This window comes from Cherax quadricarinatus, chromosome 6 (assembly GCF_038502225.1).
Source record: "Cherax quadricarinatus isolate ZL_2023a chromosome 6, ASM3850222v1, whole genome shotgun sequence".
Taxonomy (NCBI): Eukaryota; Metazoa; Arthropoda; class Malacostraca; order Decapoda; family Parastacidae; genus Cherax; species Cherax quadricarinatus.
Window position 1 is genome coordinate 46,104,451 of NC_091297.1, and position 25,901 is coordinate 46,130,351.

The 25,901-nt window shown below is 39.1% G+C and overlaps 1 protein-coding gene across 2 annotated transcripts in view; it reads right to left on the reverse strand.

The window, feature by feature from the left end:
• Nucleotides 1-25,901, reverse strand: part of LOC128705284 (serine/threonine-protein kinase Genghis Khan) — a 252,260-nt gene that overhangs the window by 115,631 nt on the left and 110,728 nt on the right. The window contains exon 5 of one of the 2 annotated variants that reach the window (XM_070081447.1): nucleotides 13,964-14,123. In XM_070081447.1, coding sequence (XP_069937548.1) covers nucleotides 13,964-14,123 — 160 coding nt within the window. Of the gene's footprint in view, nucleotides 1-13,963; nucleotides 14,127-25,901 lie in introns of both variants that reach the window. The other variant, XM_070081439.1, reaches the window with a different exon arrangement.

Sequence of the window (25,901 nt, forward strand, 5' to 3'; positions counted from 1 at the left end):
ATAGAAACCAGAATTTAAGATAAAATTGCTTCTTGACTTTTTAGCCTATCTTCATTTTTTTCTTTTGAGGTCCAAAACTATAATCTTATTTTTCCCTTATGTGCTTAACAAATATTTTGGTTAATGATCATTTTAATAAAGCCTTGCTATTCAGAAACTTAACCAGTGCATTATGTACCTGAGGATCTATTGTATATTAAGTCTTACAATTATATTACTACTGTCATTATTATGACATAATTTGATGCAAAACAGTTCATGCAGATATTATGCGAGGAACTAGACTGCTGACATCATGCCACAACAACCACTAAAGGGCTACACAACCCAAATATTTTTGTGCACATCACATTTAGTAGCGTAAGCAGAGTTAAAGATTCTCTAATAAAAAGAAAATATGTACAGGTCTCCCTCCACATTTGCGAGGTTTAGGGGATCAAGAACCTCGCGAATGTTGAAAAATCGTGAATGTTTGGTACCCAAATATTATATTGTAGGGAAATATAATAATAGCACTTACTTAGCCTAGCAATACTGCTTCCTTAACCAATTGAACCATGAACAATCATTGTACTAGTGCAAGCCCTTTGGTAAAGAAGGTGAGAAAGATTATAGAATTCAAGAAAGAACTTGTAGTAGAGTACCAGAGTGGAGGAAGAGAGAGGGGTGAATGTGCCTTCTTCACTGATTCAGTGATTCTGCGATATGTATGATACTAAAGCAGCATGAGTGAATAAAGGCTATAGCACCAGCCAGCAACAAAGTGTAGCAGTAACCCTTTCAGGGTCCGCGCCGTAGATCTACAGCTTTACCTTCAGGGTCCAAACCGTAGATCTACGCCAAAATTCTAGCGGTGTCAAATTTAGCGTGAAAAGGCTGGTAGGTCTACATGTGAGAGAATGGATCTGCATGGTGTGTGTGTGTACCATCAACAAAAATTCTAGGCACCCACATAGCATTGTGGGAACACCGGCTCAGTTACCTTTGTTCACCATGCCTCATCGCAAGGCAGCTCTCCTCTCCCTTTCTGATAGTTCTGACTCTGATGGAAGTGGAAATGAAGATGAATTCTATGACTTTGATCAGTTAGTGAGCGAAAGGAATGACCAGGATATCGATAATAGTGCAGAAAACCCTGACGATCCCGATCCTCAACCTTCTACCTCTGGTGTGGGCATGCCTCAGTCACGGTCAGTTGTACCTCATCGCAAGAGGAAACTATTATTTTCGCTTGGCCAGGCCTCTGACTTCAGTAATGATGATGATAGTGATGTGGATTGTGATTTTTATTGCTCTTGACGATCATTCAAATAGTGATAGGTAGGAAACATTCAATAGTGAAGTGTCGGTACATACACTGCCACATGCGCTTGGGTAGTGTTCCCTATGCAGTGCCCAGGGGGCGGAGTACATCCTGTGGCCCTACACCAGGAATACAGTGAAAATGAGGATGATGTGGCTACACAGGTATCAGTAGGTGGTGGTAGTGGTGATGGTAGTGCCACGGCAGGGACCCACGCTGTTGACTCCTCAGTTCAAGGACAAAGCGGAGCATCAGCCACCAGCCCACCACAACTACCAGCACAACCAGCTTATGATGTCCAGTATCCACCAGCAAATCGTATCTGGGATTGGCAGCAAAATCCCAATTTTGTTCCCAAGCTCCACCAGTTTGATGACTCTCAAAGTGGAATTCTACCAACTTGTCCCCTTGGAACCACGGCCAATGAACTGGAATTCTTTGAACTATTCTTTGACCAGCCCTTGATGGAAACTATTGTCAGGAAAAGTAACAAGTATTTTGAGTACACCATGGCAAATACGATGATATCACCACAGTCAAGACATCATCGGTGGAAAGAGACAACTATTGCAGAAATGTATTTGCTTCTTGCAACAATAATGCTTATGCCTCATGTCTATAAGCATAATATAAAATCATACTGGTCCACAGATCTGCTAATATCTACCCCGGCCTTCAGTGAAATCATCCCAGTGAACAGGTTCATCTTACTGTTACATATGTTGCACTTCTCTGACAAAACCAGGCCTGACAGAAGTGACAGATTATACAAGATTAGAAATGTTTTTATGTATCTGAAACAAAAGTTCAACATGTACTTTTATCCATTCAAGAATCTTGTACTTGACGAGTCTTTGATTATGTTCAAAGGTAGACTGTCGTTCAAACAGTATATACCGAGCAAGAGGAAACGCTTTGGAATAAAACTGTTGGTATTCTGTGACTGTGACAGTGGCCTGGTATTGGATATTATTGTATACACGGGAAGTAAAACATTGAAAGATACCAGGATGTTATTGGGTGTTGCAACCCCCTGAATGGGTTACAATGTACATGATGTATATTATTATGTATATAATGTATATTACCTTTTCATGTAATTTTATATTGCTCATATTTGCGATAATAGCTAAATCGTGAATATATTGCTTTATATTATTATTTGTCTTAGTTACTTTTGTTAGGTAGGATGTAACATATTATGTGCTCATAGTTCAAGTCTTGATTGTCTAACTACTGTAATTATCGCTCTTTGCTCGTTACTCTGCCAGCTCCTGTTACTGGGCAGCAACTGTCCACGGAGCTATCACGTGATAGAGGGGGGTGTTCACACCTCGCCTGAAGTATTCAGTCTGGTCTAGACTCGCTTGGTGGTTGCACGTATTCTAGACAAGACGAGCCTAAATCTCCCTTATTGGCCCTTGTTGGAAGATCGTCTCTTTCTTATTATTGTTGTTAGTTCTGGAGAGACTGTTCACAGAACACTGTATAGACTTAGTGATTTTCGATGTTGTATTGAGGTTGTGTGTCGCATAGACACTCTAAGCAACTCAGGTCCTGAGCTGTAGCTTCTGACCTAATTTGTACTGGTATCTGTGTATTGTCACAGTCGGGGATTTTCTTATGCTGAACTTAGATTCAGTAGTATGGGAGTTTTGTGACTTTTGTGGAGGATCTCCTGATGGTCCCTACTTAGTGTCGTTATATTATCTCCTTGATCCTGATTGTGTCGCAGTTGCTTGTTATATTGCTATTGGGCTTAGCATTCTTTTTATTGTTCAAGCAGACTGTTCTGATTCCCAGACGGTCAAGAACTTAGTTTATGAGAGGAATTTGTCAGTCATTTGTTTAAGTCTAGTCGAGTTGTGAGACATAGCGAACTACTTAGAGCACTTACACACAAACTTCTACATATTTGTAATATCTTATTAAATGTTAATGTACCAGACGTTACTTAAGAATTATAAATGTGATATGTGCTTTCAGTACAATAATACTGTATACGAGAGAAGTGATTATTCTTATTTTGTTGATATTGATTTAATTTAATTTGATATACGCCTAGACAATGATTAATAAATTTATTAAATTTTAATTTCTCTAGTTAGTAGCCTACCAGTTGTAATCCTGAAGCACTAATAATTCTTATTGAATTCTAATGGATAATTGGACAAGGATACTGACTAATTGTTACGAAAACCCAGTAACAGGCTGGATGCTAGAAGGGCAGTCCTTTCTAGTATTCACTGGAGATCTCTTAAGCTTTTTAGAATCGCGTTTTTTGTAACACTGGATATCTCAGGTGACGTAGTGAGAAGCATGATGGCACCTTATCTTGGTAAGGGGCATACATTATATACTGATAACTGGTACACAAGCCCTTTACTCAGTGATTTCTTGCAAGTGAATGTGTGTGGCACAGTGCGTTCTAATCGTAAACATATGCCCAGGTTCAACGCAGGCACTCGTGGTGATGAGGTGCAGGTGTTTACTGCCAATGACATCATGGCATTACGATGCCATGACAAACGAGATGTCACATTGTTGACAACTATTCACCCTAACGAAATGCAAGACAGTGGCAAAGCTGATAGAGTGACTAATGAACGTATTCGAAAACCAGTGACAGTGATTGATTATACACAAAACATGTTTTTGGTTGACAAATGTGATATGCAGATTGGCTTTGTTGATTGTGTTCGTATGAGTTACAAGTGGTACATGAAACTTTTCTTCCATCTCATGGACATTTCAATGCCCAGTGCATATAATATGTACCAAGTGAAGACTGGCAACAGACCACTGTATGGTGAATTTTGTTTGTCTGTTGTCAGACAACTCATAATGAAGTACCAGGAAACAACACCTGCTATACAAAACTGTCCTCAAACTCCTAAGGATATACCCAAGAGTTTGAGGAGGGAAGGTGATCATTTCATTATACAGCTTCCTGCAACTAGGAAGAAATTTGCTAAGAAGAGATGTGTTGTCTGTGCACAAACAAAACAACGGCAACAAAGATACAAAGACACTCGGTTTATGTGTGAGGAATGTAAGGTACCTCTGTGCATGGTGTCTTGTTTCAAGGAGTGCCACAAGCTGCAGCAGTTCTAAAACCATGTCCAGTGATTGTACATATGTAATGAACAGACTAGTGTTTCCCTACTTGACCACATCTGGACCAACACCATGTCCCGTTTAAAATCAGGCATAATTACAGATAATACCACAGACCACTACCCTACTTTCCTCATAACAACTCTTGGTAAAATACCCCAAGACACTACTAAAGTCACCTTCAGACTTCACAATGAGGCAGCCATTAATAACTTCACAACAGCAGTAACAAACATTGACTGGCACACTGAGCTACAAATCTATACAGATATTGACAAATGTTTTAATAATTTTCTAAAAAAGACCCAATACCTTTATAACAAGCACTGCCCTAAAAAAACTAAACAGATGACAGCTAAGAGACTGAACAGTCCCTGGCTAACAACCAGCATTCTCAAATCCATAAATACAAAACACCGATATGAAAAACAGTACAGAATGGGTCACATAACCAGAGACCAAACAAAACGGTTACTCGTCAATCCTAACCAGCCTGATAAGAAGGGCAAAAAAATTGTATTATGAGAACAGATTATCCAACTTACGAGGTGATATAAAAAAGACCTGGAAGACCCTATCAGAAATTCTGGGAACAAATAAGATATCACGACATAGCGAAATAAAATTAGCAAAATCAAATGAACCCCAACTCCCACCAACAGAAACAGCAAACAGACTCAATGATTTCTTCTCCACTATAGGTCAAAACCTTGCCAATAAAATCCCAAGCTCAGATACCCCACCAAATGACTACCTCAATGGCAACTACCCGAACACACTGTTCCTAGCTCCGACTAACCCATACGAAGTCTCCCTTATTATCAACGCACTGAAAAACAAGGCAGGAGATTTAAATACCTTACCACCCTTTATATACAAAAAAGCGTCACAAGTACTATCACCAATCATTGCAACACTCTTTAACAAATCCATTGAATCCTCCACCTTCCCTACAGTTCTCAAAATAGCAAGGGTCACCCCGATCCATAAAGGAGGAGACCAAACAGAGTTGAATAACTATAGGCCAATATCCAATTTACACCCTCTCTCAAAAATCTTCGAAAAATTAATTCATAAACGAATCTACTCCTACCTCATCTCCCAAAACATTCTCAACCCCTGCCAATTTGGATTCAGGCCTAATAAAAATACTAATGATGCTATTATACACATGCTAGAACATATATACAATGCAATAGAGAAAAAAGAAGTCCCACTGGGGATCTTCATTGACTTACGTAAAGCTTTTGATACAGTTGACCATGACTTGCTCCACGTAAAATTGTCACACTATGGTATTAGAGGGCACTCCCTCAACTACCTCAAGTCTTACCTCAGCAACAGAAGCCAATATGTGTACGCAAATGGGGCAAGCTCTTCTGCACAACCAATTACAGTTGGTGTCCCACAGGGAAGTGTCCTTGGCCCTCTTCTCTTTCTCCTATACATAAATGACCTACCAAATGCTTCGCAATTACTCAAACCCACACTTTTTGCAGATGACACTACATACGTTTTCTCTCACCCGAGTCCAGTCACGCTAGCCAATACTGTAAACACCGAATTACAGAAAATATCTACCTGGATGAGGACTAACAAACTTACACTAAACATTGACAAAACCTACTTCATTCAGTTTGGTAACAGAGCTACAGATGTACCTTTTAACATAACGATAAACGGATCACCTATCACAAAGCTAACAGAGGGAAAATTCTTAGGAATCCACCTCGATAATAGACTCAAATTTCATACACATGTACAACAAATTTCTAAGAAAATTTCCAAGACTGTAGGCATACTATCGAAGATACGGTACTATGTTCCACAGTCAGCCCTCCTGGCCCTTTATCACTCTCTTATTTACCCCTATCTCACCTATGGAATTTGTGCATGGGGCTCAACAACAATTAACCATCTCAGACCACTAATTACCCAACAAAAAGCTGCAGTTAGAATGATAACAAATTCTCACTACAGGCAACACACTCCACCAATATTCAAAACACTCAACCTACTCACCATACAAAACATCCATACTTATTATTGCACCTATTACATACATAGAACACTTAACTCTGATATTAACCCTCCCCTCAAACATCTCCTTGCCAACCTCAACAGAACACATGACCATAACACAAGGCACAGATCACTCTTTGATGTTCCTCGTGTCCATCTCACGCTATGCAAAAACTCAATGCACATAAAAGGCCCTAAAATCTAGAATTCATTACCTGTAAATATAAAAGAAACACTACCTGTTTATAAATTCAAGTCTCTTCTCAAAGTTCACTTACTCACTCAAAACCAAATAAATACTGAATAACTGAACCTTATAAATTGTATATCCAAAATGTTACTCACAATTATATCACATAAATGTTAAACCAAGGACCCAATCTAACTTTGTTATTTTTTTAAATACACTACCTAACAGAATACTCCATTCTACTGAATGTACAACAATGCATGCAACCATATGAGCTGTCTTTTTAATACTCATTTGTGCTTTATAGTTATCTGTTTACAATTATGTTTTATCACTGATTTCATCATTGCTTAGTTAATCTTAAGTTAATTTTAAGCCAGCCCGTAATGCTATGCATGTAAGTGGCTTTGGCATGCTGCTCTTACCTGTATTTTTTTCTTTTTGTACCTCTTTTATGTATGCTTAAATTTCTAAATAAATAAATAAATAAATAAATAAAAAAAATAAATTTGTAAATGTTTATTGTAATAAACAAAAGTGCAAACAATATTATAATAATAACTTTAGTGCAGTTATTGTGTTCAATACAGTGAGTGTATATATATACATTATATACAGTATTGGTCTCACAGGCCACAAATGTTACTAGGAAAAAAGAAAAAAGTATAAAAAATGTAAAATAAAGAAATGTGAGTTTGTGGAAATCGCCGATGTTGCTGCCACCCGGTCATTTTGGGTCAACTTCTCACTTCTGTATCTCGGTAGGTACTGATCAGGATTTTTTTTTTTTTGTTTTATTACCTTCATAAAAATACAGTGGAACCTCAAAAATCGAACTGCTCCCAACTCAACCAATTATGTAAGTGCATTTTTGTAAGTGCTTTTATAAGTGTATTTTTGAGGGTCTGAAATGGACTAATCAAATTTACATTATTCCTGATGGGAATAAATTCGTTCTGTAGCGACACCTGAACAGCCTTCTGGACCGAAGAAAGTTCCATATTTGAGGTTCCACTGTATACTCTTTAATTCTGTAAGAAAAAAAATTTTTTTTTTTTCCAAAATTTCTTGGACACTGGGGCACCCTTTCAGATTTTGGCCTTGGACCCTGAAAGGGCTAACAATGTAGAAAGTAAGTTAAGTGATTAATCGGTAGAAAAAGGACAGCACCAACCTAACTCCTCCAATGTTGTTGGAGTTAGATAGGGCGACTGACAACACCGCCGTCTCTAGTCTCTACCGCCTCTACCACCATGTACGGCTCATGTCTCAGTGGCCCTTATACACTTAACACCACCAACACAACAACACTCATGACATAATGATGTATTTTATTCATTCTAGGGTATTTGACATGTTTATGTTATTAATATTATTTATTATGTCTTATCTCCAAAGAAACTCTGCCACCACCACAATTCCTAACATATGTAATGACATATTTTAACCCCTTCAGTGTTTCCGACATACTAGTACTAGAGGAGCGATTGGTGGAATGATGATGTAAAGAGAGTAGTAAGGGAGAAAAAGTTAGCATATGAGAAGTTTTTACAAAGTAGAAGTGATGCAAGGAGGGAAGAGTATATGGAGAAAAAGAGAGAGGTTAAGAGAGTGGTGAAGCAATGTAAAAAGAGAGCAAATGAGAGAGTGGGTGAGATGTTATCAACAAATTTTGTTGAAATTAAGAAAAAGTTTTGGAGTGAGATTAACAAGTTAAGGAAGCCTAGAGAACAAATGGATTTGTCAGTTAAAAATAGGAGAGGAGAGTTATTAAATGGAGAGTTAGAGGTATTGGGAAGATGGAAGGAATATTTTGAGGAATTGTTAAATGTTGATGAAGATAGAGAAGCTGTGATTTTGTGTATAGGGCAAGGAGGAATAACATCTTGTAGAAGTGAGGAAGAGCTAGTTGTGAGCGTGGGGGAAGTTCGTGAGGCAGTAGGTAAAATGAAAGGAGGTAAAGCAGCCGGGATTGATGGGATAAAGATAGAAATGTTAAAAGCAGGTGGGGATATAGTTTTGGAGTGGTTGGTGCAATTATTTAATAAATGTATGGAAGAGGGTAAGGTACCTAGGGATTGGCAGAGAGCATGCATAGTTCCTTTGTATAAAGGCAAAAGGGACAAAAGAGAGTGCAAAAATTATAGGGGGATAAGTCTGTTGATTGTCATTGTTGAATTATAGGGGGATAAGTCTGTTTGATTGTCATTGTTGAATACAACAATGACAATCAAAAGTAGTTGGGGTATTAGAATTTTAGGGGGGCACAAATTTATAACAATATAACACTAACGGTGGACTATGGGTATTATCTGCAATTTACTCTGATTCTGTTAGTCCAGCCTCACTTAGGAATGTTTTAAGGTCGTGTTCTGTAGAGATGAAGTATCTCTTCCCAGTGGGCTGTTTCCTAACTGCGATTTTTCCATCCCTCACAAAGCACTGGTGGATTTTTTGGGCATAGCGTAATTTTCTTAGCCGATAAAGAAGGTTTTGTCTTGTTTTGGTAAGGCACTCATTGACGTAAACAACAGTTTTCATAGAAATAGATGTTTTTAGGAGGTTGTTTCTTTGTAGGCTAGTTTGGAATTTTAACAGCACTGTTTTTTTACCTGCTTGGTAGCCCATCAGTTTGCAATCCTTTAGGTCATCACTACGTATGTTAAGGCGAAGGTGGTCCTTGATAAGCTGTAGGGTGGTCTCCATGCAGGTCTCTTGGGTGGCTGTGGCTGGGAGATGTTTGCTGTTAACTACAACAGCGTCAGATAGCTGCTGTTGGTCATTATGGTCTTGGAAGTTGGTTATGACATTGGCAAGTTGTTGGTCCACTCTTGATCTTTCCTCTATAATGTTGGTAGTAAGTAGGGTGACTTGGTCTTTTAGAGTGTTGATGGTGTCTAGGGACTGGGTGTGGGTGTTGCTTTGTTGTTCTAGTGTGTCTAGTTTATGTTCAAGAGCAGTGATTTTGCTGAGGTAATCTGCATTGCTAGCTTTTAGTTCCTGCATTTCTTGAGTTAGTTTGGTGATCGTTTGGTTCAGAATCGTAAGGAGTTTAGCTATTTCTGGGTCGGTGATCTTCTTGACATCAAATACTGGGAAGGAGTTATCTTGGACTGTGGCGGTGGCCATGTTTGTTGTTGTCTGTCGTGTGTTGTGGTGGTGCCGGTGGGTGATGAGGGTTGTGTCCTGGCTGCCAGTACCACAAGTTTTCCTCGTGTTATTACTGCTCTCACCTTTGATGTTAGGAGTCCTTAGCTGGTTACTGGATCTTCTTTTATTGTTTAACAAAACATTTGAGGCAGTTGACAGTGATAAGGAATATGATATCGTTTATTTGGATTTTAGTAAAGCCTTCGGTAGAGTACCTCACAAGAGACTCTTAAGAAAAGTGGCAGTTCATGGTACAGGAGGTAAAGTTCTAGCATGGATTGAGGCATGGCTTACCAATAGAAAGCAGAGAGTTACCATTAATGGAGTGAAATCTGAATGGGGATTAGTCACTAGTGGCGTTCCACAAGGATCAGTTTTAGGCCCCCTCATGTTCATAATTTACATTAATGACCTTGATGAAGGGATTACGAGTGACACGAGTAAGTTTGCTGATGATACAAAGATAGGCCGTATAATTCACTCTGAGGAGGATATCAATGAACTCCAGGACGATTTGGACAAATTAATGTCTTGGTCTGAAAAATGGCAGATGAAGTTCAATGTGGATAAGTGTAAGGTACTAGCCCTTGGTAATGAAAATAACCCTCGAAGCTATAATCTAGGTGAAGTAGAGCTTGATCATACAGAATGTGAAAAAGACTTGGGAGTCATGGTAAGCAGAAATCTAAAGCCAAGACAGCAGTGCCTAAGTGTGCGCAACAAGGCCAACAGATTACTTGGATTTATCTCAAGAAGTATAAATAACAGAAGTCCGAAAGTTATTTTACAGCTCTATACATCACTAGTGAGGCCTCATTTAGATTATGCTGCTCACTTTTGGTCCCCTTACTACAGGATGGACATAGACTCATTAGAGAACATACAGAGAAGTATCACTAAAATGATTTACTGTGTAAGGAACCTCCCGTATGAAGATAGACTTAAAGCCTTAAATCTCCACTCTCTGGAGAGGCGTAGAATGAGGGGAGATATCATTGAAGTGTATAAGTGGATGACAGGCATAAACAAGGGAAATATTAATAAAGTACTGAGGGTGTCGAACCAGGTAAGAACCAGAAATAATGGATATAAGTTGGATAAATTTAGATTTAGAAAGGACATAGGTAAGTACTGGTTTTCTAACAGAGTTGTAGATGCGTGGAACAGTCTTCCCAGTGGGGTCATAGAGGCTGGGACCTTGGGTAGCTTTAAGAAGAGACTGGACAAATATATGAGTGGGAGGGGCTGGGTTTGATTGGTGTCATGGGGTACGGGAGTTATTTCTTGGGTAGCTTTAGGTAGAGGTCGTTTTGATAAGGACCTGCCTCGTATGGGCCAGTAGGCCTTCTGCAGTGTTCCTACATTCTTATGTTCTTATGAGTATACCTGGTAAAGTGTACGGTAGAGTTATTATTGAAAGAATTAAGAGTAAGACAGAGAATAGGATAGCAGATGAACAAGGACGCTTTAGGAAAGGAAGGGGGTGTGTCGACCAGGTGTTTACAGTGAAACATATAATTGAACAGTATTTAGATAAGGCTAAAGAGGTATTTGTGGCATTTATGGATTTGGAAAAGGCGTATGACAGGGTGGATAGGGAGCAATGTGGCAGATGTTGCAGGTGTATGGTGTAGGAGGTAGATTACTGAAAGCAGTGAGGAGTTTTTACGAGGATAGTGAAGCTCAAGTTAGAGTATGTAGGAAAGAGGGAGATTATTTTCCAGTAAAAGTAGGCCTTAGACAAGGATGTGTGATGTCACCGTGGTTGTTTAACATATTTATAGATGGGGTTGTAAGAGAAGTAAATGCGAGGGTCTTGGCAAGAGGTGTGGAGTTAGAAGATAAAGAATCACACATAAAGTGAGAGTTGTCACAGTTGCTCTTTGCTGATGACACTGTGCTCTTGGAAGATTCTGAAGAGAAGTTGCAGAGGTTGGTGGATGAATTTGGTAGGGTATGCAAAAGAAGAAAATTAGAAGTGAATACAGGAAAGAGTAAGGTTATGAGGATAACAAAAAGATTAGGTGATGAAAGATTGGATATCAGATTGGAGGGAGAGAGTATGGAGGAGGTGAATGTATTCAGATATTTGGGAGTGGACGTGTCAGTGGATGGGTCTATGAAAGATGAGGTGAATCATAGAATTGATGAGGGGAAAAGGGTGAGCAGTGCACTTAGGAGTCTGTGGAGACAAAGAACTTTGTCCTTGGAGGCAAAGAGGGGAATGTATGAAAGTATAGTTTTACCAATGCTCTTATATGGGTGTGAAGCATGGGTGATGAATGTTGCAGCGAGGAGAAGGCTGGAGGCAGTGGAGATGTCATGTCTGAGGGCAATGTGTGGTGTGAATATAATGCAGAGAATTCGTAGTTTGGAAGTTAGGAGGAGGTGCGGGATTACCAAAACTGTTGTCCAGAGGGCTGAGGAAGGGTTGTTGAGGTGGTTCGGACATGTAGAGAGAATGGAGCAAAACAGAATGACTTCAAGAGTGTATCAGTCTGTAGTGGAAGGAAGGTGGGGTAGGGGTCGGTGTAGGAAAGGTTGGAGGGAGGGGGTAAAGGAGGTTTTGTGTGCTAGGGGCTTGGACTTCCAGCAGGCATGCGTGAGCGTGCCTGCTGGAAGTCCGAGTGAATGGAGACAAGTGGTTTTTAATACTTGACATGCTGTTGGAGTGTTCGCAACATTAACATTTCTGAAGGGATTCAGGGAAACCAGCAGGCCGGACTTGAGTCCTGGAGATGGGAAGTACAGTGCCTGCACTCTAAAGGAGGGGTGTTAATGTTGCAGTTTAAAAACTGTAGTGTAAAGCACCCTTCTGGCAAGACAGTGATGGAATGAAAGATGGTGAAAGTTTTTCTTTTTCGGGCCACCCTGCCTTGGTGGGAATCGGCCAGTGTGTTAATAAATAAATAAAAATAGTACAGCTTACGCACCAGGGTTATTGACGTACTAGTATGCCTAAATTCTAGCACCTTCAAATCTAGTGAGAGAAAGCTGGTAGCCCTACATATGAAAGAATGGATCTATGTGGTCAGTGTGCATGGTACAAAAAAAATCCTGCAGCACACAGTGCATAATAAAAAAAAAAAAACTGTGACCATGTTTTTGGTTTAAAACAGTGACTTTTGCACTGTATTTTCATATGGTATTTATGGTTGCATTCTAGTTTTCTTGGTCTCATTTTATAGAATGGAAGACATATTACAGAAATTGAGATGATTTTGATTGGTTTCACAATGAAACTGAAATTGAGCTCAAAGTAGCAGAAATGTTCGATTTTTGCCAAAGTTCAAAAGTAAACAAATCATGCCATGAGTCCAATACACATCAACTGGTGAGTCTAATATTCTTTCACAAGTGTGCTGATATTACTTATACCATTTCTACACTAATGCAGTAGTCTGCATAACAGTAAATCTATTATTTGTGAGAAAAAAAATTCTAAGTGGAAAGTAAAAGAAATGTAAGAGGGGTCTGGGGACGTGACTAATGAACAGAGGAAATGTTATTTTAGTGCCAGGAATGTCTGTCTTGTTTATTCTGGACCCTATTTAGAAACTGGAATCTTTTGAAATTTGTGTGAAATTGGCAAAACTGCTAATTTCTGACCACTTTATTGGATAGTTGAAATCAGTAAATGGGTGGTTTCTTGTACTCATTCGATAGAAAAAAATGGAGTTCTAGCGAAATAGTTATGATTTTTGTCGACTAGTACACAGGAATTGGCCGAAAATAGGGCTCAAAGTGGGTGAAATCATCGATGCATAAACATCAAGACTGCTAACTTCGTGAGAGCATAATTCCCTAAGTTTTCCATCAAATTTCATACTTTTGGTGTCATTATGTTTGGGAAAAGATTCTCTAACTTTTCATAAGATTTTTTTGTTTTTTCTGAAAAATTTTTGACCCCGAGAACAAGTTCAGGAGAGGGCCTCTCGACCCTGAAAGGGTTAAATATGATTGGGTGGCTGGGAATTCGCGAATGTTCGAAGCCTGCGAAAGTGGAAAATGCAAATATTGAGGAAGACCTGTAAGTGTGTAGGCTAATAAAGGTTAAAAAATGATGTAGTGAATACTGTGAAGATATCTGACAAATGATAATTTTAACTTACAGCATTTCCTATATATAAATTATACATAAATTAGATATAAAATATTATATAGCACATCCATGTACTCACCCTATGGATGGACTGTGTGTGTTGTGTGCGTTGTTCAGCAGCAGTACTGAGTCGGGAGGGAAGGTCAACTAGACGCTGAATCTCTATACTGTCTCCTGGGCCCATATGACTGATGTGATTAAAATTAGTAGGTCCCGAGATCAATTTGCTGCGACGATCACTTCTGAAAAAATACCATTGCAGGGACTAAATTAAATTCTCTAACTTTGTACACCAAAGACTTTATGACAATTTAGTGAGGATCACAGCTGTACACCTGGTGTGACAAGCACCAGGGCAACACTAAGGTAACTGGTAATGGTGTACATTACATTAATTTACACTTAAATTATACAGGGGGTTTTACCTAAGGTAATTTTAATTACTGAATGATGTAATATGTAACCATCTCATGGTATAAATGAGATTTTAGATACTAACGAGTTTAAATGTCAAATTTAAAAGAAAACACCCGAGACATTATAAGAGAACAGGTTAATTGAGTTTAATCATGCTATACTAGTTGACATGTGCAAAACAGCCAAAAGCACAGTTATACCTAACATGACATAGAACACAACCAAAGAAATCCAGAAGCTAAGTCATACAATACAAAATTATAAATAATTAACCAATAAAGCACATTCAAATCATATTAGTAAACATAAATAAAAAATTATCAGTATTGAAATAGTAAAATGTAATTAGAAGTTAAAACTGCTTTTAGACAGACAAAAAAAAAAAAAAGCTAGTATTGGCAGAGGGTATGACAAAGACGGCACTACTGCAGTCTGATCTGTAAGGTCGCACAGCCTAATTAAGACACTAGTCATGTGGCAAGAAATGCCATTGTTGACGTCATAAACTACAGTGAACTACTACTGGTAGGTAAAAACTAAACAAAGGTTTGCTGCCACACCAGCTGCTGGCCAAACAGCATAACATCAAGAGGGATTAGTGTGTGTGTGATGGGCATGGCACACGCCTAGGTTACCATGGGTTGCTGGTGGTGCTCAGCTGGCGGGCGAGAGAGGCAGGCAACGGCTGCACCAGCTGTAACATGCGACTCTCCAGCTGCCTCAACCGCCTGGCCAACCACATGCCACAACCAATCATTACATCAAAAGTTACTATAGTACTAGCATAGGGCATCTAATATGTGCCATTCACTGCAGACTAAAATATTTGTATATGAGAAATATAATGTAAAATACACACTGCTCTTTTACTGAACAATGTCAGCCTTGACCAGCGATTATGTGTATAATTAGATGTTCTTTGAAGCATGAAACTATCTAAGAAAAAATTTACACAACTGTATTCATTGTTAAAACTGTATTAATACTGATCATAATAAATATGAGCATTAATTCATTAGGGTCATTCATTGCTTTATTGACATTTAAAAAATACAGAATTTTAAAAATCATGACACAGAGAAAGCTATACAGTTTTGTAAAAGAAAATCAAAATCCCAGTTTATAAAAGATTTTGATTTTTGCCTCGTGCAACTTGATAATATTTGGTGGTATTTTGTCCTCACAAGAACATACGTATATTTCATACTGTAGGGCCCCCTCTTATGAAGCGTAATATTACAGCTAAGTTGGCCAGGTACTGCAAGACACAATACCCTCATTGACATCGATTGCTTTCGTTGAAAATTTAAGTTGTATGTGGTACTGGTTCATCTTAAGTATAGTACAGTAGAAAATTCATGCATAATAGTAGCAATTATTTTTTTGCAGAAATTTTCTATCTTCTTAAACCAAATTCAGAACAGAACTAAGATAACTCACAGAATGCATTTCTAACATAGGTTTGATATTTACTATTTGGTAAGTCATAACATAAAAGTTACCTTATGCATAGATGTAAATGCTATCCCCCCATAACTTCATAATTTATTGTGTTTAATATAAATACTATAACTGGCATTTCCTTCATGTAGAAATAACTGGCCTATTAGTAAACGTAAATGACTTTACTAATAAATCCTCATACCATCAAGAAAGCTGAGTTCAAAAATCATTAGTAGAGGGAAAATGCTTCATGAAATTTTTGTTTTTATTTAGTCTCATAGAATGATGGAGCAAGAAAGATGGTGATACTAGCACTGGTCATCTCTCATTTCAGCAAGTTATTACATACCTAAAGACAAGAAAAAATAGTCAACCAATTTTGTTGACATTTTTCTGTTAGTGTAATATGCAACCACTTGAATGCAAAATTGCATTCAGATTTGAAGGATAGTTTTGGAGATTTATAGTTTTATTATTTTTCTTTAAAATGCCAGAGTAATATACAGTAGGCCATTATATTACACAGTAGTTATGTTCCTGAAAATGCCATGTTAGGTAAATCTATGTTAGATAAACTGAAGAACTTATGGGATTAATAGGGTTACATTAATACCAAAAAAAGGCACAATACTGTGACTGGAACAATACACAAATAACCCACAAGTAGAAGAGAGGAGCTTACGACGGCATTTCGGTCCGACTTGGACCATTTACAAAGTCCAAGTCGGACTGAAACGCCGTCGTAAGCTACTCTCTTCTATGTGCGGGTTATTTATGTAGGGTTACATTCCTAGGAGCCCCAAAAAAGCCAAACAACTTTTTATTTAGACCTCCAGATCTTACAAAAATAAAAGTGAATATGTAATTGTAGTTCAGTGTTGTGATGTATTACATTGTTTTGACTACTTAAGACTACAAATGCAACAGAAATACAGTAAGGCCCTGGTTTACGGCATTTCACCTTACGGTGTTCCGCTAATATGGCAATTTCAAATTATGGCTAAAATTTGCTATACGGTGAACGGTCTTCCAAATACGGTGCGCCCCACCCGGTTTGTTTACATTCTCCGTGAGCGCACATCTCTATTATGTCTGGAAATTTTCCAAAATTTCAAGTGTTTTAGAGTTACTGCATACAGTAGAACCTCTACTTGCGAGCATGTCCACATGCGAGTTTTTCTAAATACGAGCAGTCTATGGGTCGATTTTTTGCTTCCATACGCGAGCAAAATTTCCATAATCGAGCAGACCTCAAGGCAGGTTCCTTGACACTGGTGAGGGGCTCTTGCTCTTGATCTCGGGAATTGTATCTCAGTTGTTTGTTGGACTATCTTATTGAAACTTGGGCAATGTATGATGGAAAGATGCTTCTTAACGTACACCAAAAATGAAAGAAATCTAAGCATAAATAATGGAGTTCACTTCTCAGCAATTAGCTACCCTTTAGTGGTAATTTCGAATGGTTTTTATAATTGTATTCTCGTTTTTTTGGTCTCATTTGATAGAAGGGAAGATATATTACAGAAATAGATATGATTTTAATTGCTTTCATGACAAAAAGTACCTTGAAATAGAGCTCAACCTAGGAGAAATGGTCCACTGCTTGGCTGTTTCAGAGTAAACAAATGACATCACTGTCCATTCCAATATGCAGTCGTGAATGGGTTGACATTATTTATACAATTATTGCAAAAAGGAATACCAGTAAAGCTTACATTTGTGTGAATAAAAAATACAAATTATTTATATAATAATAATAATAATAATAATAATAATAATAATAATAATAATGAAAGAAATCTAAGCATAAATAATGGAGTTCACTTCTCGGCAATTAGCCACCCCTTAGCGGTAATTTCGAATGGTTTTTATGGTTGTATTCTCGTATTTTTGGTCTCATTTGATAGAATGGAAGATATATTACAAAAATAGTTATGATTTTGATTGTTTTCACTACGAAAAGTACCTTGAAACTGATCTCAACTTGGGACAAATGGTCAATTGCTTGGCTGTTTCAGAGTAAACAAATGACGTCACTGTCCATTCCAAATGCAGTCGTGAATGGGTTGACATTATTTATACACAATTATTACAATAAGGAATAACAGTAAATCTTATATTTTTTGTGTGAATAAAAATTACAAAATATTTATATAATAATAATAATAATAATAATAATAATAATAATAATAATAATAATAATAAATATGTACAGTGGAACCTCAAAAATCGAACTGCTCTCAACACAACCAATTATGTAAGTGTATTTTTGTAAGTGCTTTTATAAGTGTATTTTTAAGGGTCTGAAATGGACTAATCTAATTTACATTATTCCTGATGGGAATAAATTTATTCGGTAAAGGCAGTCGAACAGACTTCTGGACCGAAGAAAGTTCGATATTTGAGGTTCCACTGTATAATGATAATACGTATAATAAAAACAGTATAATATAATACAATAATAATAATAATAATAATAATAATAATAATATATGTATAATAACAAAACGCTGTCACTAGATGGCAGTGTTTACCACAACAAAGAGGGAGCGGTTGTGGCCGCCTCCACCTGTTACATAAGGACATACAGTGGACCCCCGGTTCACGTCATTAATCCGTTCCTGAGAGCTCATCGTAAAGCAAAATTATCGGAAAGCGAATCAATTTTCCCCATAAGAAATAATGGAAATCAAATTAATCCGTGCAAAACACCCAAAAGTATGAAAAATAAAACTTTTACCACATGAAATATTAAGTTTATTGCAATAGAATAATTACAATAGCAATAATAAAAATAGAATAAACACAATAGAATAAATGACACTTACCTTTAATGAAGATCTGGTGATGATTGATGGGATGGGAGGAGGGGAGAGTGTCGAAGCTTTTAATGTTTAGAAAGGGAATCCCCCTCCATTAGGACTTGAGGTAGCAAGTCCTTTTCCGGGGTTACTTCCCTTCTTCTTTTAATGCCACTAGGACCAGCTTGAGAGACACTGGACTTCTGTCGCACAACATAACTGGCAGCCTCACCATGCCTAATCACACTATGTATGCCAGTACGATTCTTAAATCTTTCAAACCAACCTTTGCTGGCCTTAAATTCACTCACATCACCACTAGTTGCAGGCATTTTTCTAATTAAATCCTCATGCAACTGCCTAGCCTTTTCACAAATGATAGCTTGAGAGATGCTATCTCCAGCTATCTGTTTTTCATTTATCCACACCAGTAACAGTCACTCAACATTTTCTAACACTTGCGATCGCTGTTTTGTAATCACAGTTGCACCTTTTGCAAGAACAGCTTCCTTGATTGCCGTTTTCCTGTTCACTATAGTAGAGATGGCTGATTGGGATTTACTATACAACTTGGCCAGGTCCGACACACGCACTCCACTTTCATACTTTGCAATTATCTCTTTCTTCATTTCAATAGTCATTAGCACCCTTGGTCTCGAAGGGTTGGCACTAGAAGCTTTCTTGGGGCCCATGGTGACTTATTTTGCAGAAACAAGCACCAGAAACAGTGATAATATGGATAATATGGAATGTACCGAATGTATCCATAGATGCGCGCACACTGGCTGGCTTGTAAACACTGGCACACACGGGGCAGTTCAGGCCACATGTGGACACGTCTCGTACGAATCGTATCGCATACTATGTTTTGTTACGGGAACCGGGGCAAATTTTTTGCGATATAATGCTTCAGATACTGGATTTATCGGTTACCGGTGACTTCGCGAACTGGGGGACCACTGTATTTTATTTATTCTAGAGTATATATTATGTTTCTATGTTATTTTTATTGTTTTTTATGTCATATTAGATGAACTGTGACATAAAAATAAGCCACATAGATGATATTAGCTAAATTATTCATGAAGTATTTTGCCCGGTCTCCAGACAAACTCTCGTCCACTGCCGACACTGCCCATACCACTACATGAATGACATATTTTATTCATTCTAGAGTATATATCATGTTTCTATGTTATTTATATTGTTTGTTATGTCATATTAGATGAACTGTGATAGATAAATAAGCCATATAGATGATATTAGCTAAATTATTCATGAAGTATTTTGCCCGGTCTCAAGACAAACTCGTCGACCGCTGACACCGCCCATGGAAGTCACCACGATCATAAAGTCACATAAAAATAACTTAGGGAATCTGTCTCACATCCCACCATTATTGTACAAGCGAGCGGCCCATGTCCTTTCGCATGCTATTACATTACTTTTTAACACGTCACTAGAAACTAACACTTTCCCGACACTACTCAAGACAGCAAGGGTTACACCAATACATAAAGGTGGTGACCCTACAGACGTAAACAACTATAGGCCAATATCAAACTTACCATTGCTATCCAAAATCTTCGAGAAACTCGTGCACAGGAGACTATATTCATTTATAACGTCACAAAACATACTCAACCCCTGCCAATTTGGATTCAGGAAAAATAAAAGCACTAATGATGCAATTATAAAAATGCTAGACCTGCTTTACACAGCACTGGAAAATAAGGAATATCCGCTAGGAATTTTTATTGACCTAAGAAAAGCGTTTGACACAGTAGACCACGGCATCCTACTCCACAAACTTGACCACTATGGTATAAGAGGCCATGCGCTTGCATATTGTAAATCCTACCTTTCTAATAGGTATAGGTATGTCACCATTAAAGACACAGCCTCATCAATACAGCCACTTGATACTGGAGTTCCGCAGGGAAGTGTCCTTGGACCCCTTCTCTTCCTCATTTACATCAATGATCTTCCAAACATATCCCAACACCTGAAACCCATTCTCTTTGCTGACGACACAACTTATGTCATCTCCCACCCTAATCTTGCCACCCTCAACACCATTGTTAACGAGGAGCTGCTCAAAATATCGACTTGGATGACAGCCAATAAACTTACACTTAACACTGGCAAAACCTATTATATTATGTTTGGTAGCAGAGCAGGTGTTGTGCAACTTAACATTAAGATTGACAACACTCTAATTGCCAGACATAATGAGGGCAAATTCCTTGGCCTATAACTCGACAACAACCTAAATTTCAGCACCCATATCCAACACACAAAAAAAATATCCAAAACGGTGGGGATCCTCTCCAAGATACGATACTACGTGCTGCAAACTGCACTTCTCACACTATACCATTCACTTATATATCCATACCTCACCTATGCTATCTGTGCTTGGGGTTCAACTGCAGCAACACACCTAAAGCCAATAATAACCTAACAAAAAGCCGCAATAAGAATAATCACTAAATCCCATCCCTGGCAACACACCCCCCACTCTTCATAGATCTAAACTTACTCCCTGTTCAGAACATCCACACTTACTACTGTGCAATCTATACCTACAGGACCTTAAATTCCAATACAGTGGACCCTCAACCAGCGATGGCATCGAGTAACGATAAATCTGACTAGCGATTCATTTAAACGCAAAAATTTTGCCTCGACTAGCGCTTAAAAACCCGACCAGCACTTTTCGTTCCATACCATACGCGTCCACTTTGGCCTGAGCGCGCCTCACTTGTCCCTTTGGAACATTTCATATTATCACAGCCTTTTTAGTGATTGCACCTGCAAAATAAGTCACCATGGGCCCCAAGAAAGCTTCTAGTGCCAACCCTACAGCAAAAAGGGTGAGAATTACTATGGAGATGAAGAAAGAGATCATTGATAAATATGAAAGTGGAGTGCGTATCTCTGAGCTGGTCAGGTTGTATAATAAACCCCAATCAACCATCGCTACTATTGTGGGCAAGAAAACGGCAATCAAGGAAGCTGTTCTTGCCAAAGGTGCAACTATGTTTTCGAAACTGAGATCGCAAGTACTCGAAGATGTTGAGAGATTGTTATTGGTGTGGATAAACGAGAAACAGATAGCAGGAGACAGCCTCTCTCAAGCGATCATATGTGAAAAGGCTAGGAAGTTGCATGACGATTTAATTAAAAAAATGCCAGCAACTAGTGATGTGAGTGAATTTAAGGCCAGCAAAGGTTGGTTTGAGAGATTTAAGAAGCGTAGTGGCATTCATAGTGTGATAAGGCATAGTGAGGCTGCCAGTTCAGACCACAAATCGGCTGAAAAATATGTGCAGGACTTCAAGGAGTACATAGACAGTGAAGGACTGAAACCTGAACAAGTGTTTAATTGTGATGAAACAGGCCTGTTTTGGAAGAAAATGCCAAGCAGGACCTACATTACTCAGGAGGAAAAGGCACTCCCAGGACATAAGCCTATGAAAGACAGGCTTACTTTGTTGATGTGTGCCAATGCTAGTGGTGATTGCAAAGTGAAGCCTTTATTGGTGTATCACTCTGAAACCCCCAGTGTGTTCAGGAAAAACAATGTCCTCAAGGCTAATTTGTGTGTGCTGTGGAGGGCAAACAGTAAGGCATGGGTCACTAGGGACTTTTTCCATGACTGGTTACACCATGTATTTGCCCCCAATATGAAAAATTACCTAACTGAAAAGAAATTAGACCTTAAGTGATTCCTGGTATTAGACAATGCCCCTGGTCATCCTACAGATGTAGCAGAGCGACTTTCTAGGGACATGAGCTTCATTAAGGTGAAGTTTTTGCCTCTTAATACCACTCCTCTCCTGCAGCCCATGGACCAGCAGGTTATTTCCAACTTCAAGAAACTGTGGCAATATAAACACAAATGCAGTATAATGTGATCCTTTATTGACTACGTTTCGCCCACACAGTGGGCTTTTTCAAGTCACAAACAGAACTACCTGGGGTGGAAGGAAAGCGAGTATTTATAGTCCGGCTGAGGTCAGGTGAAGAATGCTGCATCTGATGATGTACCGAGTTGGGTTGTAGAGTCTAAAAACTTGGGTAGCTTGGAAAGGAGACTGGACAAGTTTGTGAGCAGACCTTCTACAGTGTTCTTATGTGGGATAGCGATGAAGAAGTTTCTTGGCAAGTGGTTCTATGTTATAGAAGCCACTATTCTGGTTGAAGTTGTCGGATATAGAAATAAGTGATGATTCCAGGATTCTTCGGTATTGGGTGTTGTCTTCTGTGGCGATAAGTCTTGAGTTTCTGTAGTTTATCAAGTGGTTGTGTGAATTACGGTGTTGTACGCATGCATTCCTTGTGTCGTCAGACCTGCTTGCGTATTGGTGTTCTGAAATACGTGTTTGGAGGTCCCTTGATGTTTCGCCCACGTATAACTTGTTGCAGTCATTACAAGGGATTATGTATACCCCTGCAGAGGATGGAGGCTTGTCCTGCCTACTACTGGTGATGTCCTTGATGGTCGTGGTTGTGGAGGTAGATACTTGGAATGATGTTTTGGCAAAGATGTTGGAAACATGTTTGGCAATGGAGTTGGTGGGAAGGACTATGTATCTCTTCTAGGCAGTGTCTTCTCTGGGTGTGTTGAAGATGTTTAGTGCTCGCCGTCTGCAGTCTCTGACGAAGTGACGAGGATAGTGGAGTTTGGAAAATACCTGTTCAATTATAGTGCATTCTTCCTCAAGGAACTCGTTGCTGCAGATTCTGAGTGCACGCAGGAAGAAGCCTATAATTACACCACGTTTGGTTTTGGTGTCGTGGTGAGAGTAGAAGTGGAGAAGATCGTTTTGGTTGGTGGGTTTTCGATAGACTTTAAAACGAAGTTCGTGGTCAGCTTTGCAGAGTAGAACATCAAGGAAAGGAAGAGTGTTGTCGACCTCTTCTTCAAGTGTGAACTGGATTGAAGGCTCGACCTGGTTGAGCTTGTCTTGGAGAGCTTGAACGTTGAAGCGTTTAGGAGTTATGAGGAGAATGTCGTCAACATAACGGAGCCAGGTGACAGACGAAGGAATAATGGTGGAGAAACGTTCGGCTTCTAGATGTTCCATGTATAGGTTCGCTAGGACTGCACTGAGTGGCGAACCCATGGGTAGTCCAAAAGTCTGCTGAAAGAGGTGATTTTCAAAAGAGAAACACGTAAAGCCAACACATAGTTCAACCAGGTCGATGAAGTCGCTGGCTGGAATGGGAAGATCAAGTGAATCGTCAATTTTCTTGCGCAAGAGATCGATGGCTTGTTTAGTAGGTACTTTAGTGAATAGGGAAGTCACGTCAAGGCTGGAAAGTTTCTTGTTCCTGATGTTGATGTTGCGAATGCGATTGAGAAGATCACCTGAGTGTTTGAGATGTGCTGGACTGATAGTGCCCAAGAGTTTCGAGAGGTGTTTGGCGAGAATTCCTGAGAGCTTGTGGGGAGCACTGCCTATTCCCGAGGATATTGGCCTCAGTGGGATACCAGGTTTGTGAGTCTTTGGCAGGCCGTACATTCTGGCAGGTCTGGGGTTGCTGGGCATGGTGTGCAGAAGTTTCTTCCCTTGTTCTGAGCTCCTCAGAATGCGGCGAGTCCTTTGAAGACTCTGAGGAGCTCAGAACAAGGGAAGAAACTTCTGCACACCATGCCCAGCAACCCCAAACCTGCCAGAATGTACGGCCTGCCAAAGACTCACAAACCTGGTATCCCACTGAGGCCCATATATATATATATATATATATATATATATATATATATATATATATATATATATATATATATATAATATATATATATATATATATATATATATATATATATATATATATATATATATATATATATATATATATATATATATATATATATAATATATATATATATATATATATATATATATATTATATAATATATATATATATAATTATATAAATATATATATAATATATATATATATATTATATATATATATATATATATATATATTATATATATATATATTATATATATATAAAATATAGGGAGGTACCACCTCTAGAACTGTTATGGGGACCCTCATCCTCAGAGAAAAGAATAAACTTGCTTCTGGGAAAACTCAAGATTCTCCCTGAAGCTGTTTGAGAATTTTCTCCTACCACCCCCTATATTATGTATATATATTTTATTTAAAGACAAAATACATTGACAAAACATTCACAAAAATATGATACAAAGTAAAACAACATAGGTAACTCAGAGCTACATCTCGAATACTTCGTCCAGCTCCCCTGCGGTGGGCCGCGTGCCCAGAATGCTGCAGGCATTTCCTCTCTGGATCGCAACACTGAGTCTCTGAAAGAGGAAGCTGGTCGCCCTGTGGTCCTTGGTTTCTATGATGAGCTTTTCACCCAGCTCTTTGAGGAACTTTAGAGCACACTTGCCCCATGCTCCAAGGGTCTCCGACCCTATTGGAATGAAGTTATAGCAAGGGGGAAGGTCTTCATATTTTCGGATCTTCTGGGTCTCCCTGTGGCTGGCAGCTCCACCCCCTTCCACTACAGAGTATGGCAAGTAGGTGTCTGCCAATGTGGCAGCACAGGTGTAGTCCCAGGCAATCTGCTTTCCATCCTTCCAGGGTAGCATAGTGGCTCCATCAGGACGCTTTTGACTTCCATCAGACCTCTGTACTTGGGGTTCCCGTTGAGCTGGGCAACGGGCTGTGGCGAGGCTTCTCTTTATTATGTCATTGATCTCCTCATGTCTGGCATACTTCCCTTCTGCTGTGTGGCACACGAGACCATGGAGTCCGAATTGATCAGCTGTCGCCCTGCCGCAAATACACCTATGTTCGGTGAGGATGGGGGCGGCTAGGCGAAGAGCAACACCAATCCGAATGGCCTGTGGGTCGAGACGGGTGCCCAGGGAGGAATTGGGAACAGCTAACAGGAAATCTCCTGAGTGTGGTGCCTTCACTGCCAGGAGACGAGCTTTGTTCTTTCCTGAAGCATTGGAGAGCATTGTGTTGGCGATTTTTTCCATGATCGGTTTGTCCCAGTGGGACTGTTTGTGCTGTTTGGGAGGAGCTGGTCTACTGGAGGAGTCTGTAAGGGTGTCCCACCGAATTGCTGCTTCAGTAAACCTGGGGTCTTGAGCTCCTACCAAGTCTCTCAAGCGTTCGGGCACTATCTTCTTGACTAATGCACTGGAAGCCAAACACGAAGACAGAAAAGCAGGTAAAGCAACATGCGTTGCTTTACGCACCCCTATACCTCCCAGTCGCACTGGGAGGGTTGCCTGATCCCATTGCTCATCCTCTAGTGACAGGTTCAGTGCCTTCTTAAAAGTTGATCTCAGGTGTGCAT